This window comes from Typopeltis vanoorti, chromosome 3 (assembly GCF_054136105.1).
Source record: "Typopeltis vanoorti isolate ZY-2024b chromosome 3, IOZ_Tvanoo_1.0, whole genome shotgun sequence".
NCBI classification, from domain to species: domain Eukaryota; kingdom Metazoa; phylum Arthropoda; class Arachnida; order Uropygi; family Thelyphonidae; genus Typopeltis; species Typopeltis vanoorti.
The window spans coordinates 173,215,001-173,236,967 of record NC_143551.1 but is presented as its reverse complement, the minus strand read 5'-3'; the positions used below and the strand labels follow the sequence as shown (position 1 = coordinate 173,236,967).

The following is a 21,967-nucleotide window of genomic DNA, read 5'->3' as shown; positions in this document are numbered from 1 at the left end:
GGATGTCCTTGTTGACAACACTGATAAATATACACCGGATACTAAGAGACAGAAACTACGCCAAGTTTGCCTGACTAGGAGGGTGGAACACCATGAAGCCATCATGACCATGGTGGAATTATATGATGCAGTGATTCATAGTCTTGAAACAATCATTTCTTGGGAAGACAGAGACTCATCCTCTAACACAAAACTTTTAAATAATTCATTGTTGTGAATTTGGTTTTATAATATCTTGATTTAGCTTGCAAAAATTATTTGCATACACCTTACCATTGTCTAAAATAATGCAAAAATCTGACAGTGACCTCTTAATTGCTCTAAATTTAGTTGATGATGTTGTGGCTCAATTAAATACCATTTGTGAAACACCAAAGTCTTCATTTAAAGATATTTACAATAAATTATGTATAAAAGCCAATAATTTTAATATTGACATTAAAAAGCCAAGGACTACATCAAAACAAACATTAAGGTCCAATGATCCAGCCAATTCTGTAGAAGAGTATTTCAGGAGAACTATTTTCATTGCATTTATTGACTCAACTTCAGGATCTTTTCACTCGGCATTGTAATATTTTGAAAATTTTTTTTTTCTTCTACCAAATGGAAAAGATGCTCAAACATCAAGTGCAATGGAAGATTTTTGTCATTTGTGTGAATTTTATGCTGGTGATTTGCCTTATATAAATCCAGCAATTTTGAACGCCGAATTCAAGTTGTGGTATAAGAAATTTGAAAAATCGTTTGCAATAGCTCCATGCAAAAATGCTGTTGATGCAGTTTCAAAGTGTGACAAAATGATATATCCTAACATCTATAACTTATTAAAAATATTTGCAATGCTTCCAGCAAAAACATGCATCAGTGAAAGGTCATTTTCTAACTTACGTCTTTTAAAAACCTATTTAAGATCTACCGTGACACAATCATGATTGAACGGACTGACTTTGCTGTATATACACATAGAGATTAATGCAACTATGACTGAAATAATTCAAGAGCTTTGTAAAAAGAAAAGAAAACTGAATTTTATTCTTTAAATAAATTTTTATAATCACCTAATGAATTTTAGTTGAACAGATAAAAATATTTTTAATGCAAATTCATTGCATTAAAAATATTTTTATTCATTCAACAATTCCCCCCCCCCCTGATTAAATCCTGGGTGCACCACTGTGTAGAGCTGAACAGGGAAGTTTATGGTTTCAGGTACTATGGCTTTAGAAGAAAAGGAACGTTTTCAGATTTTCCAGTCTTCTAAGGTTTCAATCTTTTTGTGTATAAGTTCTTGAAATGATAATATTTGATAAGTGGAGAAAGGAATTCTTAGTATGGTGAGAAGTCTCTCTTAAAGGTTAGTCGAAAGAAAAATCCTTCTGAGATACCATCTTCCAAAAATTCTTAATTTTGTCTTGTCAGCAATGATTTTGCTGAATTTTTCTAGGATACTAAATAAATTATTATTATCATTATTATTATTATTATTATCTGAGACCTCCAGGGAATCAAGGACTCATTGAGAGAGACTATAAATCACCCAAACCTGCTGTCATACCTTCTCTTAAATTCATTCACACTAGATGCATTCACTACACTTAAAGGCAAATTATTCCACTCACTCACTAACTGTTCTGTGAGAGAAAAACCTAGCTCTTACCCCTTTCTTGACTGCAAACTTAACTTCCATGCATGCACCTGTGTTCTTTCCCTACCTTCCATATAACAAAAGATTTCATCAGATGATAATATATAGCACCCCATTCAAACGTTATAGACTTCTATCATCATCTCTCTTTCTCCTGTTAACGAGAGTCTGTAATCCACATACTCATACTTTGTCCTCATAATCTAAATCCCATAATCCAGATATAATCTTTGTAACTCTTCTTTGCACCCTTTCCTCAGCATCTTTATCCCCTTGGAACCCAGGAGACGAAATCTGCACACAATAATCCAGGTGCGGTCTTATTAAGGCTTTATAGAGAAGTAAAATGACTTCCTTATTCTTACATGTCAAGGTTTGCTTCAGCATTGCAATTATCCTTTGAGTTGTATTTGCAACTTTTGCTATGTGATCTTTGAACTTCAAATTCCTCTCTACCATTATGCCAAGATCCCTAGCATAATCAGTTTCTTGTAGCATAACCCTGCTAGTATAATATACTGCTAGAAATCTCATCACGCCAAATTGCATAACTTTACACTTACTAACATTAAGCTGACAGCCATTTTTGTTTGCCCAAATTTCCAGCCTATTCAAATCATTTTGTAAGTGCTGGATATCAGTAGTATCCCTGATTGCCCTGCCTATCTTCACATCATCAGCAAATAATTGCACATCTCCTGTTAGACCCTTCCTAATGTCATTATTGTATAGATTGAACGACAATAGCCCAAGGATTGAACCCTGAGGCACACCACTGGTCACCTTAAATCTGCGGATTTTCACCCCTACTGTATACCACTTTTTGATATCTGCCTCTCAACCATCAACTGATACAAGCTAAGAGTTTATATTCCAATTCCATATTCTTCAGTTTATGCAATAGCCTTTTATTAATATTATTACGGGCGACTCCAAGGAGTCCTTAGACTCATCAAGGGTGGCCCTAAACATCATGTCCATCACAACTATTTGACATTCACACAGTATCTATCATACAATTTAACTTGAACTCATTCACTGTCATAGCACCCACAACAGACTCTGGTAGCTTATTCCACTCATTCACCACTCCAAAAGTAAAAAACCCAGCTCTAACACCCTTACTAACCACACTCTTGCCCAGCTTCCATGGATGCCCCCTAGTCCTCCCACCACCAGTCCTGTTCTCAAAAAATATCCTCTGAATTAATCCTATAGAAACTTCAGCAATTTGAATGTCTCAATCATATCTCCCCTTTTCTGCCTATCAACCAATTTCTGCAACCCAGAAATCTTCAACCTGTTTTCATAAGGTTCATTCCATAGACCTGCTATCATCTTGGTCACTCGCCTCTGGATCCTCTCAACCTCTTCCCCATCAAGAAGAAACCTAGGTGACCATATCTGGGCACAGTAATCAAGATGGGGGTCTTATCAAGGCTCAATAAGATTTTTCCCATTCCTCACTTGACAGTCTAGTTTTCCTGACTCTCTGCATTAGATCTTGCAAGATTGCAACTCACAGACTTGTGAATAGATGAAGAAGAGGGAATATGATTGAGACATATAAGTTGGTGAAGTGTTGTTACCAGATGAAAGTGGAGGAGAATTTTCATAGAGAGGAAAGTAAGGGTAGAAATTTAGGAGGCTGTGCCTAGAAACAATATAAAGAGGGGTGAGCAAGGGAGTGAATGAGGAGCAGGTTGTTTGCATGGAGAGTAATTGGCAACTGGAATTCATTGCCTGAAAGTGTGGTGAGTGTGGAAGACAGGAGACAGATTTTTATTTAAAAATCTTAAATATTTTATTTAAGTAACCTTCTCTTGAAGATACTTCACATGCAAACTGTGTTGCTCAATTGTAATAATAATTTCTGGTCAAGTTCTCTGACAAATTTGCTATCAGATATTTAAATAAAAATCTGTCTCGTGTCAGAATGAAGAAATATCACACATACGGACTTAATGGAAATATCAATCTAACAAGCTGTTGGAAGTTGGAAGTTTTTATTTTAGAATCTAACAAGTGTTATGCATTTTGTAAGACATACCTAATAAAATATTGAACATTATAATAAGGACTATTATTACTATAATGACTATGCCTCCTGTAAAAAGAATAGCATAAAATTTTTTCATGTTTTCTTTCAAAAATAGAAAATAAAAGAAAAGTGGAACAAAATGTAGCTGAAGTCAGTAAACAAGAAAATGATGGAAAATAGGGGGGAAAAAAAGAGGAGGAAAATGAGAACAAAGAAAACGGTGCTAAACTGGATAGCATGAACAGAACATACAGGATTGTCAGGAACCTTATATAAAATATACAACATGAAAAAGTACAAATGCAAACTTAATGGGAGTTACATAAGAAAGAAAGAAGAGAACTACAAGAATATTAAAAATTATTATTATTCTAAAATCCATGTGGAGTCAAAGATTCATTGTAGGCAGTCCATTTATTATACACTCAGCTTTATTATACATCATACCGTATCTTAAATACATTCAAATTCTCTTCGAACACAACACTCTTGGGCAATGCCTTCAAATCATTCACAACTCCCCATGCAAAAAATCTGCCTGTTTCTCCCTTGCTCACATTTACCTTATACAGCTTTCAGAGATGACCTCTTGTATTTCAGCCATCTCCCACCATTTTAAGAAAAAACACTTCAACGTTAATCCCATAAGAACCCCTTACCAACTTGTATGTCTCTATCACATTACACCTATCTCCTATCCGCTAAACTATGTAAATTGAATCTTTGCAGCTTTTCTTCATTCTCAACATTTCAGAGACCAGAAATTACCTTAGTCAATAGCCTCTAAACCATTTCCAACATCTCTTCACCCTTTTCAAAATCAGGTGACCAAATCTGGGCACAATAGTCCATATGTAAGATTATCAAGGCCTTGTACAATGGAACCACAATGTCCTTACTTCTACAAGTCAGGGTCCTCCACATCATTGCCAGACTTCATTGTGTTGTCCTCACAAGTTTAGCAATGTGTCCTCTAAACTCTGGAACCTTATCCACTGTCATTCCAAGATCTCTCATTTCCCCAATCTGCAACAATAGATCTGACGAAGCATATATCCTGCATCCCATCTTTGTGTTCCAATTTTTTTTACATTTCACAAAATTGAACTGGTAGCCTCACTCCTGCGCTCATTCAGTAAGTTTATTCAAGTCTTTCTGGAAGGCCACAATATCAGATCTACTCTTGTAGTTCTTCCCAACCTACCATCTACCATTATGATAACTAAACATCCCCATTCAAATCTTTCACAATAATATTATAATACAGGTTGAACAGCAATGGCCCTAAAATAGGTCTTCCTGAGGCACACCACTAGTGACTTTCCTCTTCTTGGATATTGCTCCTCCATACACAACTTGTCGATATCTATCAGATAGCAAAGTTTCATTCCAATGCACTAATCTAATATCCAACATCATTCACTCTAGTTTGACTATCAACTTATCATGTTGTAATCTATTAAATGCCTTTGCAAAATCTAAGTATATTACTTTTTATCCATCCCCCCATCCAATGCAGTTGTCACCTTATTACAAAAAGTAAATAGATTAAAAAAAAATGACCTTCCTTTAGTAAATCCATGCTGCCCATCAAAGATAATACAATCTGGATTGTGGTTTCACTAACCTCTCCAACAATTTAATCACAACACTTTTCACACAGATTGGCCTATAATTTGATGCTTGAGTTCTGTCACCTACCTTATGAAGTGATATAATCTTGACTCTCTTCCCTTTTTTTCGGAACTTGTAAGACTCATGTAAGACTCATATTAAATAAGTATGCCAAGGCAGAAGTCAACTCCCTGGCATATTCTTTCCAAATATGTGGTGATATATCATCAAATCCTGCAGCCTTATTAACATCTAGCTTACTCAATTCCACATACTGCTTAGGAAGAAGTTAATGGTAAGGTGCATCGTCCTATGTAACGAGTCATGTATTTGTAGCTGGTATAAATTGGAGGAATCTGATGCTCCCAAGTCAGTGCAACTGTGTCTGGGTGAAATGGCTGCAAGAAGGGAACCGACAGAGTATGAAAGAGGAATTGTGATAGGATGACACATTGAAGACCTATCTATTTGGCAAATTGTTGACAAATTGGGCCATCTCAGGTAAACAATCAGTAATAACATACTGAGATGAAAGTGCTGGATTCAACTGCAAGTGGACAACCCACTACTCTCACCAAAGGTGACCATACAGCAGCACTATGAAGGATAATATTTAGAAACTGCCATCAACTAACATGTTGAATACCAAGTTCAGGCATTGACTGGAAAATGAATCTGTACAAAAAAATTCAGAACTGAGGCTCAAACATGGTACAATTACAATACGCAAGCCCCAAATTATCCGAACCAATGTCCTCTTCAGTAGTGCAAAGAGCATGTACATTGGGATGTGGAAGCTTGGAAAGTGTGTTATAGAACGACAAATCACTCTACACCTTATACCCAGGATAGGCAAGTGTGGCATAGTCCTGTTTTTTTTGGTTTGGCCTCATTATTGCATTGTCTAGAATTGAACATTCTGGACAATGCAATACTTCCTACTTTGTGGCGCTTTTACAGAATTGACCACTGTCTCTTTCAGCAAGACAATGCACTGTCAGAAGGCTGCTGCTGTAACTGCATGGTTTGTGAACATGAATGTCACGACACTTGACTGGCTTCCACAGAGCCATGATCTCAACCCTATTGAACATCTGTGGGATGAACTGGAGCATCAGGTGAGGTCAAGGGACATCCTCTGCACAAACTTCCAGGGCCTCATTACATGCCTAGAGGAAGAATGTGCCAAAATTCCCATTGATCACTATTGTATGCTTGTAGAAAGTATTATCCATAGGATTGCTACAGGCATTGCAGTGAAAGGAAATCCTATTATCTTATGAAGGTGATGGGTGCCATGGATGTTGTTCCTCACACTATGATGTCCACTGACTTCTTTCCATGGAGTGTATACCTCTTACTCACTTAGAATCAGTCACTCCTTTTCTCATCATCCACTGCTCTCAAATCCTCCATATCATTTTTTGGGCTACAATTGCATACTGCTGCTCACTCTGCACTTCTGCTACTCTTATCATTTGAGTCACTCTCCTTGCTTGTTCTTTTTACTTCTCCTGGAATATTATTGCCACTTATCTTATGTGGTAATAATAATGTATATTGCATGCTTAATCTCTTGATGCATCCATTTGAAATATACTTTCTTTAATCTTCTGATCCTTGGAGACTTTGTTTTTACCAGATGGTTCTTGAATACACACAAATAGCAGTGATCTCCTTTTCTCCAATCTCCTCATTCTATGCAACAGTTGCAAGTTGTCTTCTAAAGTTCTTATAATCACCAGCCTTGTAGTTTCACATATACCTTTCCTCACAGCAGTCTTCACATGACTGGCAACCACCCAGATAATCACTTCATGGTTATTCTCACCAAATGGAGGGAGACTTGACAAAAAATGAAAATCCAGAATTAACATTTAAATTTTGAAATGTTATGTTAGTAATTTCACTTTCTTGAAATTGTCATAATGAACTAAATATGTGCTCTGTATCATTAAAATAAAAAATTATAACAAAATTTTTCTTTGGTCAGTCCTAGGATATATGAGAGTATCTACTCTGTATAATAAACTATCATCACTTCACTGGCATAAGGTATTAAGGTTGTAGGGGATTTTAGGTTTGGGACAGTGTACTTCTGCTAATTGCATATGTTCTAACAGCCAGTTTGCTTGTTTTGTGGATGAAAAACCAGAGTTTCTGGGAGGAATGATTTTAGGTGGAAGGTGACTTCCTCAGACTGAGACTAATATGTTGCTTAGAAGATGCCTAAGGTAGCATAGAAAGATATGTTTACTCTTTAAAGCAGGATCATCAGTTTATATGGTCTTTGGCCCCACATGATTCTTTCAAGATCTTGACTAGAGCTATCAGAGGTTGGAATTGGGTTAAAATAAACAGTAACATTATTCAATTCAATAACAAAAGAGAGAAAGAACATTGCTAAATAATATTATTTTAAAATATACTTACAAGCAATAATGAGACGACAAGAACATTTGTCAGAACCTAATGGATTTCTAACTTCACATGTATATTCACCCTCATCTGTATTCCAAATTTCTGTGAATGTAAGTTTATATATGCCATTAGGTCCATCAGTTGCTATAAGTCGACCAGCTGGATGAATTTCTCTTCCATTCTTAAACCTATACATAAAAAAATAAATAAAAAACAATTTTAAAACTAATGATTCAACAAAAGAGATTTGTTTGTTTTTTTTAAATAAAAGAAAAAAATATGTAAAATGGCAAACGCATTACATGGCATGTAAATTGGAGTTTCACAGACTCGTTTGAACATTTAAGGTATAGTAGGATAGGGTTGGTGTATGACAGAGGGACTGCCTATGATGAGCCCATAACTCCGTGGATATTTAAATATAATAATAATACGAGGGTGTGCTGAAAAGTTGTGATAATCACCATGAAATAAAGGAATTGAGGTAGAACCATGAATTATTTACATATTCCCCATGAAGTGTTATATACTTGCTACAGTGCTGTTTTTAATGGTTTTAAGATATGTTCTTTCTTGTGGTTATATCAGTTGCATTAATACTCCTGAAGGATAATTCCATAAATGTATTGGAAGTTTTTTCCCACTTGGTTAGACTATAATAAATTTAGTTTAATCCTTTATCCAAGTGTAAGCAAACAAAGTTTGCACCTGAAGTATCTTCAGGACTGAGGCAACTTGTGGTAAAGGTAGACCAAGCTCTCATCACTTGTCTTAGTATCTTCCATAATGCAAAGCACATCTCCTTGCAGACATGTATAATGCTATACATTAAGGGAAGGGCCACTACCCAGACTGGTTTTGACCTTTATTGAGGTCTCGTCATTGGGAGCCAGATCCAGAGGTGGTGATACTAAGGTGGAAGTAATGGAGAAGTCATATTTACCTGTACCTATCCATAAATGTAGTGCACACAATTGGTCATCTTTTCATACCAAAATGAATAATCTTACATTTTGCTAGATTCGTTTGATTTCCATTCTCCTCTGCTTCCCATCTACTTATATCATCCTGCAAGATCTTTTTATCATCTTTATTAACTATTACTCCACCCAATTTTTCACCATCTGAAAACAACTGAATATTTCTACTTAGAGCAGTTCTTAAGCATTAATATACAAACTGAATAGCAGAGGCCTAAGTGCAGAGCACTTTGACACACTAATAGTCTCATGCCTTAACTTGAATTTAACTAAAGAATAAACTAATGCCTGATATCTCTCCAGCCACACTCTTATTGAAATCAATAGTCTCATATTACCTCCATTTGCTGAAATTTATGTAAGAATATTCCATGTGGAATTCCTGTCAAATGCAATTAAACTGGCCAGGAAAAATAATGCTCTCCTGATCCACTGATCCAAACATCTGCACTGAATTAATAATTAAAATAATCCTGAATGGAATGAGAGCCTTCATTAATGAATCCAAAGCAAATCGTCAACCCATATCCATACTCTGGCTCTAAAAAAATGAGACTCTGAAGTCCATGATAAAAATGCAGTTTATGTTCAATGGCATAAATTAAAAACTCCAGCTTCTCATTTAGCTTACACAACAGCCCAAAACAAGTGTAAAAAGGTTATGATTTCAAAGCAGACTTCATAAAAATGAGATGCAATAAATTCTTCCTACTCAACTAACATTTGACACTTCTGGTCCCCTGTTAAAGCTGTTAGGCATAACTTCTGTCCTTCACTGTTCCACCTCTCTTGCATTCTGATGGCACCATGATAATATCACCCCCTGACACACACCAAAAAAAAAAAAAAAAGCAGACCTCTTAGAATCAGTTTTCTCTCCAACTCTTGCCTGGACAACCAAGGAAAATTACCTTCTGCACTAATCACAAACTACCCACTGCATGGCTTTTCTAAATTTTTGGCAAAAGGACATCAGAAAAACAATGATTAATCTTGACACTAACAATGCTGCTGGTTCAGATGTCATGTCTCTAGTTATGCTCAAAACTTGTGCTCCAGAAATAACATCCCTCCTGTATTGCCTATATAAGCTATCATATACTACTGGCATCTACCCAATATCAAGGAAGCAAGCCTATATCCAATCTGTAATCAAAATGAGAGACAAAAGTTTTGAGTGAAAATAGTGGCTTGATAGGGAATTGCGATGTACAAGATGGCAATGAGAGTGGTGATCAAAGAAAGAGTGAAAGCAACTATACAGAGAGAGAAAATGGTTTAAATGATAAAAAAATGAGGAATTATTTGTAGAAAGTGAGATCGCTAGGTTGCGCAAAGTGATACAAAATGCGAACCAGCAATTAGAGCACCTGCAAAACTCTTTCCAGAGTGATTTGGCTCGTAAATAAACAAGTGTTTGAAAGGGAAAAAAAGCATAAGAGTAGGAGAGTTTCTGAAAAGAAGGAAAGAGTGTTGCATGGTGACTCGTTATTAAGAGGAGGGATAGATGGGAGTTTAAATAAATCGTACTTAACGAGTGTGAAATTTAAGGATGTAAGTGAGAGTATTAGAGCGCAAAAACAGAGGGCTAAAGAATTGATAGTTGTGGCGGGTATGAATGAATTGAAAGCAGATAAATTTTTTATGAGGGAGGACTTGAAGGTATTGTTAAAGGTAGAGAAAGAAAAGAGTGACAGAGTCAGAATGGTTAGTCTGTTGTCACGGTATGACAGAGAGAAGTTTAGAAGGAGGGCCATAATCGCAAATGACATTATGCACAGGTTATGCAGACGGTGTGGTGTGGAATTCATGAATGTGTGGAATGAGTTTGATGGGTGAAGGGATTTATACAAGATGGATGGAATGAATTTGGTGTGTGGAGACTGGAGAAAGTGTTGCTGAATGAAGTGAAAATGGAGGTGCAGAACTAGGGAAACTAGAACTACCAAGGGGGGGGGGATATGCAGACATCAGTGAGACAGTTGAGTGTAAAAATGTATATAATGTACCTGAGCCAGCAATAAGGACAAAAAATGGGAATGTGATATTTAGAATAACGCATCAAGATAGGGGTGGGACAAAGGGAACACTGCAATTCATGTATACTAATGCCAGGAGTATTAGGAACAAGAAGGAGGAATTTTTCACCTTGATTGGCTCTTCCTGGCCACAGGTTATTGGCATTAGTGAAACATGGCTGACGGAAGATGATATAGTTAGTGGGATAGAATGTGTAGGTTATAGTGTGTTTAGGAGGGACAGAGAGAATAAAATGGGGGGAGGGGTGTTATTGATGATAGCTGATGAACTGCAGCCAAGGAGAACAGAAGTTGTATCGCAGGATAGTTAAAAGAGCTCATTTCAGGCTATTTGGTGTGAGATTGAGACTAGCAGAACAAAATATACAGTTGGGTGCTGCTATAGACCAGGTGATGGGATAGATGGAGGAGATAGTATGCATAAACAAATTGATGAAATGAGTGGAAGGAGGGTAACTATTATGGGGATTTCAACTATGGTAACATTGATTGGAAGGAGGAGAGGACACATGTGAGGAAGGAAATGGATTTTATTCAATTATTAAGGGATAACTATCTGAAACAGCATGTAATTGAAAATACCAGGGGTGTGAGAGTGCTTGACCTGGTAACAGTATCTCAGAATTTGACTGTAATGAATATGACCATGTTGCCACCTATTGGTGAGAGTGATCATAAGGTCTTGGAAGGTGGCTAAAGGTGTGGAATTTTCGATTAAGACAGGGTATATGTGGAATTACCATGCTGGCAAGTATTACAAGCTTAGGAGATTGCTTGGATCAGTGCCATGGCAAGTACAACTGCAAGGGCTGGATGTCGATAGAGCATGGGAAGTGGTCAAGGAGCATTTACAGGAGGTTGTACACCTGGCTGATTGTATACCTAGGGTCCGAATAGTAAAACAAGCAGAGGTTAAATGGATGAATAACACCATTAAGCTTGAGCTGCAAAAAAAGAAACAACTGTGGAGGGAATTTAAAGAAAGGGGTGACCTGCAGGCACACAAAATGGTATAAAGTGTAGGCCAGAAGGGTAACGAGAGTGGTAAAAAAAGCAAAAGCAGATTATGAAAGGAAAGTAGCAATGCAAGCTAAAGAAAATTCCAAACAGTTCTTCAATATGCTGCAAGCAAAAAAAAACTGTATACGGCAAAATGATTTTAAGGAATGACGATGGTGAGGAGGTCACTGAATCAGTCGATATAGTGGAGCGAGCACTTTGCAAAATTATATCATCCAGGTGGTGACATTGAAAAAATGAAGGAACCATTAGTTTATATGGGAATTGTGATGAATGAAGTGGAGGTGAATAGTCTATTACAGAACCTTAATGTGAATACATCTGTGGGATTGGATGGTTTACCAGCACGGGTCTTGCGTGAAGTGGCTAAGGAATTATCAGTGCCCTTGACCATGTTGTTTAATCTGAGTCTCGGGTCTGGTTTAGTCCTGAAGGTGTGTAAAGAGGGGAAAATAGTTTCACTGCATAAAGGAGGAGGATGCAAGACTACGGTTGCAAATTACCGACCGATCAGCATATTAGGAGTCGTTGTCAAGTTCTTGGAGAAAGTAGTCAAGAGAAAAATAAAGGAATGGATTGATGAAAATGACATACTGTACAGGGGACAGCATGGCATTGTAAAGGGTAGATCATGCCTGAGTAACTTGCTGAAGTTTTATAACAAGGTGACGGCTGAACTGGATAAGGGTAATGGGTTTACGGTGATACTGCTGGACCTGGCAAAGGCATTTGACAGGATACCACATGGAATTCTAATCCGTAAACTACAACATATGGGAATGGATATAGGGTTGGTGAGATGGATAGGTGGGTGGTTGATGGAGAGATATCAGAGAGTAGTTTATTCAGGAGTAGAGTCCAAAAGACAGCCTGTGACTAGTGGTGTGCCGCAGGGTTCTGTTCTTGGACCACTGCTGTTTAATTTGTTCATTAACGATATAGGGAAGGATCTAAGAGGAACAGTTCATTTGTTTGCTGATGATGCAAAGTTGGGTAGGGCAATAGTGAATGCAGAAGATGTCAAAATCTTGCAGGACGACTTGTATAGATTAGAGTTCTGGGCTAAGGAGAATGGATGTCAATTTAATATGACAAAATGTTAGGTTATGCATTTTGGGGTGAAAAGATTAGCAGCAGTATACCACATTGGTGGAACTGTACTCCAGGAGATTGATGAGGCCAGGGATTTGGAAGTGTTGGTGGATAGTCAGTTGAAGTTTAGGGGGCACATTGCAAAAGTAGCTAAATCAGCTCATCAATTCACTTGGTTGTTGAAAAATACCTTGACGAGCAGAGACAAGCAAGTTATTGTACCTCTGTACCGAGACTTGATGAGACCTCATCTCGACTACTGTGCCCAGATTTGGTCATCTAGGTTCTTTCTTGATGGGGGGGGGGGTTTGGAGAGGATCCAGAGGCAAGTGACTAAGATGATAGCGGGTCTATGGAATGAACCATATGAGAACTGGTTGAAGATTTGTGGGTTGAAGAAATTAGTTGATAGGCGGAAAAGGAGAGATATGATTGAGACATTCAAATTGCTAAAGGGTTTCTATAGGATTAATTCAGAGGATATTTTTGAGATCAGGACTGGTGGTGGGTGAACTAGGGAACACCTATGAAAGCTGGGCAAGAGTGTGGTTAGCAGGGGTGTTAGAGCTGGATTCTTTACTTTTATAGTGGTAAATGAGCGGAATAAGCTGCCAGAGTATGATATATACTGTGAGAATGTCATATAATTGTGTGGACATGATGTTTAGGGCCTCCCTCGATGTGTCTAAGGACTCCCTGGAGTTGCCCGTAATAATAATAATAATAAAAAAGTCAGCTATCTAACTATCGACCCAATGCTTGCACCTCAGTAATTTCAAAAGTGATGGAGAAGGTTATTAACAACCTAATTGTTCATTACCTGGAGACTCAACAGTTAATGAGTAATCACCAATGTGGATTCAGCCATTCTCACCCATTCTTTTTCTACAGCTGACCTCCTAATTAATCTCACCCACCTTTGGACACAGACCATGAAAAGATTTAGAGAAATCCATGTTATCGCTCACAATATTTCTCTAATTTGTTAGTTTAAAAAAAATAGTGTTTTAGAATTAGATTGTGTTGTGGTGTTAATTAGATTTAAGTTAAAAGTTTTATTTTCAATCTAGTTAATATAGCGTTTGAATCCTCCCTTGGGCATGGATGTTTGTGATTGTCTGTGAAAATACTAGTGGTGGTGGTGGTGAGCAATAGATGGCATTAGTGAAGATGATGCGGTTTGCTGTAGTTGGTGGATTGAGTGGTGGAGACAGAGAGTTGTAGAGTAGATACCCTCCCTCAATGAGTCTTTGGACTCCCTGGAGGTCTTACGTAATAATAATAATAATAATGAAACTCTTTTTCAGATCCACTTCACTGCATAACACCATCTTAAATGATGTGCCCAATAACTAAAAGACATCACACCAAATATATATTTTTTTGACTGAACCCAACTAGGCTATAACAACCACAATTCTTCTTAACTAAAAAAATAAACTCTGTTTGAGTTGCTATGCTCACAAGGATCATACATGTGCTCTTATGTGGTCTGATGTTTTTCAAAGGATGCAGAATCTTTGGTTTTTTTTTTTATCTTCTGCCAATTAAGATTTCTTTGCTGCATTATGCATCATCCATCTGGAGCCTCCACTCTCCTACAATCCTGAAAATCATGCTGATCCTTTGATTTCTTATCCATGAAATTTGATTCCCCTGAAATCCAATCACCCTAACAGTGAAGTCATCATCTTCATGCCTTAGTGTCCACAACTTCAGCTAATTGCCATTTTTCAATTCCACTGACAAAGATCGCAGAAGAAACTAAATCATTTGCTGTAAGCAAATAATTTAGTTTCCTCTGGAATCTTTTTTCTCACTGTCAGACAGTGAGACCTACCATAATGGGTCTTTTTACTCCATGAAGGTCTGCTGATGATGACGATAATAATAAAACTCTAAAAATGTAAATTAATATTATCCTTTCTTTCATAACAATTTCTATTTGTAAAAGCAGAAGAAGTTATGTTAATACTATTATTCACCTCCTCATATATCATAATATGCTAAGCTCTATTTCTGGATATACCACACAAAGATATAAACTAACTTAACTTACAAATTAACTTAATACCTTACCATCGTGATGTTGGGAGAGGTTTACCAGTAGCTTCACATTCTAATGTAAGTGGTTTGTTAAGACTGGTATTTTTATTAAAAAGTTTTCTCAAAAACTCTGGCTTAATACCACCTAAAAAAAGAAATTAAAACCATTAATTTCAAGGTAGTTAGTTATGTCTCAAATAAAATTATATTAAAATTAAATATATGTTTAAAAAAATGAATTCTGTCTAATAAAATAATTTTAAATCTAAATACAAATTTCTTCTCATAAAAATAATTTAAGTATTATTATTATTCAACTTCATGGAGTTAAGGACTTATCATAAGATTATTCTTCTAGCTGCTATGATATGCATGTATTACTTTCATTTAAATCTGTTTAGCATCACATCATTTTTCATCATTTAACAATGAACTCCACTTACTCGCCATTCCTATTCATTAGAAAAACTACAGTTTTCCTATTGGAAGATAGGAAAGCTGTTGTTTTTTCCCCATAGAAAATAGCTTATTTCACTAGAATGAATTATGGATGGTCAGAACATAAACAAAGATGGTTTTAGGACTGTACAATGATAGTTATGAGGATCGGCTGAGGGAATGTGGACTGCAGAGTTTGGTGGATAGAAGAAGGAGAGGTGATATGATTGAGACTTTTAAACTGTTGAGAGGTGGTTACAGGGTTGACACTGGGGAGTTCTTTCGCTTTGTTGAACAGCAGGAAGGAGTGATGACAAGAAGCCATCCCTGGAAGTTACAAAAGGAAACTATCAGCAAGAGGGTGAGGAGTGGTTTCTTTGCATGGAGGGTGGTTGAACCATGAAATGCATTGCCTGATGGAGTGGTGAGAGCGAGAATGGTGAATGAGTTTAAGGAATGGTATGATAGACTTTGTGTTTCTTAAGGGGGGACCTCCCCTCGATAAGTCTTGATAGACTTTGTGTTTCTTAGGAAGGACCTCCCATGATGAATCTTTTGACTCCATGGAGGCCTGAATAATAATAATAAAAAAATTATTTTTATTGTTATGAATGGGCAAAATTTTCTCATTACCCTTATACCATTGTATAAAGGTAAACTGAAAATAAAACAATAACATTAAGCTGAATTTTTAGAGGGTAGTTAAGGTTTTGGAAAAGTCAGTAAGAAATTCAACATAGGATTAGACAAATCATAGTGTAGAAAGCATTTTCATTTGGTAATAAATAAACTGAATTAAACTTGTCAAGAAATTATATTCTGGTTTAATAGTTTATTTATTATTATTACTTTATTACATAATTGATACACAGTCAAAACAAGATATCTTTCAAACAACAATTTGACTGGTGATACAGAGCACTTCAGTAATAAATTTAGTTTAATCCTTTATCCAAGTGTAAGCAAACAAAGTTTCTGCCTGAAAATATCTTCAGGACTGAAGTAAGGTAGTGCAATGCCAGGCAACTCCAAGCAAAGGTGGAGACCAAGCGCTCATCACTCCTTGTCTCACTATCTCCCATAATGCAAAGCACCTTGTGGAACATGTATACTGCTATGCGTTAAGGGAAGGGCCACTACCCAGACCGGTTTCAACCTTTATTGAGGTCTCGTCAGTGGGAGGCAGACCCAGACGTGGAGATACTAAGGCAGAAGCAATAGGAGAGGTCATATTTACCTATAGGAGTTGCCAACAGGTGTACCACCTTATTATTGAATTACTCTAGATTTAGAGAAAGATGTTGGAAGTTTATTTTTCACTTGGTTAGACTATAATAAATTTAGTTTAATCCTTTATCCAAGTATAAGCAAACAAAGTTTGCGCCTGAAAATATCTTCAGGACTGAAGTAAGGTAGTGCAACACCAGGAAACTCCGAGCAAAGGTTGACCAAGCTCTCATCACTCCTTGTGTCAGTATCTCCCATAATGCAAAGCACATCTCCTTGCGGACATGTATAGTATCTCCATGTTTGGGTTTGCCTCCCACTAACGAGACCTCAATAAAGGTTGAAACCGGTTTGGGTAGTGGCCCTTCCCTTAATGCATAGCAGTATACATGTCTGCAAGGAGATGTGCTTTGTATTTGGGAGATACTGAGACAAGGAGTGAGGAGAGCTTGGTCCACCTTTGCTTGGAGTTGCCTGGTGTTGCACTACCTTATCTCAGTCCTGAAGATATTTTCAGGCATAAACTTTGTTTGCTTACACTTGGATAAAGGATTAAACTAAATTTATTATAGTCTAACCAAGTGAAAAATAAACTTCCAGAGCACTTCAGGATAGTCTGTCAGGTAGTGTTGTAAAATATGGTCTGTTCCAAGTAATGCCATTTTTGTAGATCATATGGGGGTCACTTCGTTGATATTTAATTCTTGTAAAGAGTTGGATAGCTTTTTTGAAATTGCACTGAGTGCACTGATAAATATTGGGATGACTTTGGTGTGTTTAAGCCACAGCCAGCCAACTTTGATTGCCAGATCTTGATATTTAGTAATTTTTTCCAGTTCTTTATTGTGAATGTTGTTATAACTGGGTAGCAATATCAATAATTCAAACCTGTTGATGTTTGATAAATGTGATGTCAGGTCTAATGTGTTTCAAATGCCAATCAGTTTGTATTCTAAAATTTCAGAGAAGTTTTTCTGTTTCGTTTTCAAATGCTGTCTATTTTATGCTGCCACCAGTTATCAGAAGTAGGAAAGTCATATTTTTGGCATACATTCCAACAAATTATTTTAGCCACTTGATCATGTCAGTATTTATAATCAATTTGAGCTATCTTGCTGCAGGCACTGATTAGATGTTCTACAGTCTCATCTTTCTGATTGCATAATCTGCATTTGCTGTTATTATTGATGTTCAAAATTCACATTGCATTAGTTTGTAATGCCTGTTCTTGAGCTGCTTGAATAAATCCTTCTGTTTCTTTTTTTAATATATTCATATATCCATATTGTAGCCATTGCCACATTTTATTCACATCAATTTAGTCCTCAGTATCTCGAAGAAATTGGCAATGCAAGAGTTTAATTTTTCCAGTGCATATATTGGTTATTTTGCTGTTCCTTTTTGTAATCAGATTTGTTTCCTGTTGCTTTTAGGAGGCTCTCTTATGTATTTGCTTTAAGCATTTGCTCAGAGCTATTTTTAAACTAATTTCTTGTTCTTCTTCCACAATCTGTCTCCCTTGCAACAGACACCATTCACTTTTTAGAGATGAAAGAGGGGGCTAGATACAAACCAGTCAACATCGCTTCATCGATGTTAAGGCATGATAGTAATAATAATATATTCAGCCCCCTCTTTTATCTCTTCCCCCATCCAAAAAGTGCCCTTAAAAATAATAATATACAGGGTGTTCGGGATAAATTTGACAGTTTCGTAAGGAAAAAGAAAATCTTCTTTGTATCTATTAAATTTAATGAATTGACAAAAAAACATTACAGGCAGAGTTAATTACAATACTATCAACAAGATTTACTCAAAATAACCACCATTAGCATCGATCACAGCTTCAATTCTGCTTTGGAACCTCGAACAAGCTGATGCTACAGTCTCCCTGGGAAGGGCCGCAAAAACTGTTTTAATTTTATCCATTAACTGGGCTTTTGCATTACTGGAAGTGCGATTGGTGTCTTTTTCAACTGCGCCCCATACAAAATAATCCATGGGGTTAAGGTCTGGGGAGTTTGGAGGCCAAACATTTGGACTGGTGAAGTCGTAGAAATTTTCAGACAACCATTTTTGACTTTTCCCAGAGGTGTGGCAAGGGGCCGAATCCTGCTGCCATACATACGGCCTACCATTGGCTACCCTTGTTATCCAGGGCTTGACTACAGTTAGCAACTCCACGAACAAAGCCCGAATTCCAATGCCAGGGTTCTTCAACACCTGTTCCTGCAGATTTGCGAGGAATTCTGCTGTACGAACGCAATCAGATCGTCTGCTAGGGATCTTTCTTCTTGCTACATCCTCGTAGTCACCATTGCAAGTCTCTAGTTCATGCCTGATTGTTTTTACTGTATTCAGGGAGCATTGGGCAGCAGTCGTAATATCCTTATTTTGATGGCGGGCACGAATCATCATGATACAAGTTATTCTCTTCCATGATTCAGGTGGGTTCCAGCTATCCATCCTTTCTGACATCTTGTATATGAATGAAGAAGGGTCCAAACTTTTAAATGAAGAGAAGTGTGTGTTAATACATGTAACTTACGGAAAAATATAATTAATTATAAATATGTCAAATTTATCCCGAACACCCTGTATGTATATATTATATTAAAAAAAATAATTTTTTTTCAATTAATTCTCCGAAATTGCCTCAAACCACCCTCCCACTTTTTCCAAAATCCACTTCCCTTTTAACAGCATAACAGCAGAAGTATGCACATTGCAGAAAGAAGACAACCAACAACATCCAAAAAAGATATGTGCAAATTTTTTTCCTCTATCATTCTGCATATATTTGTCTCTAAAATGCATCTGTAATGCCCTAAGAATTCTTGAGTAAAAAGCCAATGACATTAAAAAAGGGGCACTCCTAAATGAAAGCAGGCAAAATAGCCATAAAAATAATAATAATTATTATTATTATTATTACAGTCGTTACAAAATAAAATGGTAAAACTGATATTCTGGGAACAAAGAGAACAGCCCACACTTATACTGGCAGCAAGGACAGAACACAAAATATTTAATGTGAAACACTTATGCCACTACACAGTCATGCTAAAACATTACTTCAGTCCAACCTACAGAGTAACCAGACCAACATATCAGATAACAAGACAACAGTCAACAAACTACATAACATATAAGTATAATCATCACTACAGAAAAGCCACCAGAAACTTCTACATATCTGACATGATAAACAAACTGCCATTTGATGACAGAAACCTAGAGACCTACAGAGAGAGAGATGAAACAGGCGCTATATAAATATTATAGCGAGACTGAAAATTAGAGGGAAATTCCTCACTCTTTCTCTCTCTCTCTTACACACACATCTATAACAAATCCCTCTCAAACACCATTACAAGGACACAAACGCACCATATCCAAATCCACCCCCTTGCAAAAAAAAAAAAAGTTAAGCTGTGCTAAAGCAGTGCTAATCCATGGATGCATGTATTCACCTCTATACGTTATCGGAATAAAGCATTTCATATATAAGTTTTCAAGCACATTATATAAAAACTGTTAAATCTACACCTGGCTCATGATGGGTATTGAAACAAACCCACGAAACCAACACCATCTATTATCTTTGTCAGATAAGCTCTGCACAAGTTTTGAGGAAGAAAGCAGAAATGCCACACAAACAAACAAACAAACAAACAAGTATATCTAAAAGAATGTACTCAGTAACTTGTATACTGAATTTTTGCAGAGAAGTAAAATATCTTTATTAATTACAAAATCTATTCAAAAAATTGAAAAAAAAAAAAAACACAAAGGACAAAATGTAGAAAAATTATGTATATTAATATAAAATCATTCCATTATTATTACTATTAAACTGTGAGTTGTAATACTGCATTGTATAGTGAATTGTAAGCACATTCATGCCAATCCATATGTAAATACAGTGGATAATATTTAATTAGTTTTAAAAAATGTATAATTATATTTATAAAGAATTAAGTACTCTGCATTTTGTACTGAATCCTTGTACTGTACAGAAAATGTGTGTCATGTACGAGGGTGGTCTGAAAAGTTCTCGGCGACCATAGGTGGAAACACTATCATCAAGAGATTTTTTTTTTTTTCTAAGTTGGTACATTTGTCATAAGCATCGATGTGAAATTGTAAGTCATTCAATCAAGTAGTTTGTTTTATACAGCCGCGTGAAGCAAGTGTTGTCTGTATCCCTTGAAATGGATAAAATTGAGTGCTAGTCCATGGGTGCATGTAATCGCCTCTATACGTTATCGGAATAAAACATTTCATATATAAGTTTTCAAGCATATTACATAAAAACAGTTTATCGTGTGGTTATAAAATTCTTTGTAAAAGATGGTTTAACACCAAAATAAAATTCATTCAAAGTTCATAAAAGTTTATGGGCACTCTTCTCCTTTGTTTTTGACAATTAAGAAATATGCTACCGAGTTTAAACGTGGCCATACCAGCTTTGAAGATGATCCACGGGAAGGACGTCAAAAAAGTGTAACAACACCAGAAATCATTGATCAAGTGCACAATATAGTATTGGATGACGGGCAAGTCAAAGTGTGTGAAATTGCTGAGATTATAGGCATTTCAAAACAATGTGTAGGATATATTTTGCATGAACAATTGCATATGAAAAAGCTTTGGCAAGATGGGTGATACACTTGCTCACAGCAAATCAAAAATGCACTCGCATGAAAACCTCTGAACAGTGCCTGGAGCAAGAATAAAACTGATTTTGTGCATCTATTTATTACTATGGATGAGACTTGGATTCACCATTACACACCAGAATCCAAACTGCAGTCAAAACAGTGGACAGAAACTGGTTGTTCAGTGCCGAAGAAGACAAAGTCGGTTTCATCAGCAGCAAAGGTCATGGCATCAGTGTTTTGGGATGCTAAAGGCATTTTGTCTATTAATTATCTTGAAAAGGTAAAACAATACCCAGGGAATATTATTCCGATTTTTTAACCAGACTAGATGAAAAAATTCATGAGAAAAGACCCAGTTTGCAGAAGAAAAAAATCATATTTTTTTGGTAATAAATCAAGTGCTTTAGCAATTGTAAACTTAAGGGATCTGCACTATGATTTGTTGGAACATCCACCCTATTCACCAGATTTGGCTCCCTCTGACTTCTATCTCTTCCCAAAACTAAAACTCTTCCTCGTTGGTCAGTGTTTTTCTTCGAATCAAGAGGTGATTGCAGCTGTATAGGGGTATTTTGTAGATCTTACTGAGAACCACTACAGGAATGGGATAAAGGCACTAGAGCATCGTTGGAATAAATGTATTAGTCTTAGGGAGATTATGTTGAAAAATAAAAATAATTTTGAAATTATAAATTCATTTTTCAATTGTTAGGCTGAGAACTTTTCAGATGACCCTC

The 21,967-nt window shown here is 36.5% G+C and overlaps 1 protein-coding gene across 5 annotated transcripts in view; it reads right to left on the bottom strand.

Moving 5' to 3' along the window:
- The window catches only part of LOC150108743 (twitchin-like), a 2,666,638-nt gene that overhangs the window by 587,278 nt on the left and 2,057,393 nt on the right, over positions 1–21,967 (bottom strand). For all 5 annotated transcript variants that reach the window (XM_090390962.1, XM_090390961.1, XM_090390964.1 and 2 more), the window contains 2 exons: positions 14,935–15,046; positions 7,737–7,912 (listed from right to left, as the gene is read on the bottom strand). In XM_090390962.1, coding sequence (XP_090247088.1) covers positions 7,737–7,912; positions 14,935–15,046 — 288 coding nt within the window. The remainder of the gene's footprint in view (positions 1–7,736; positions 7,913–14,934; positions 15,047–21,967) is intronic.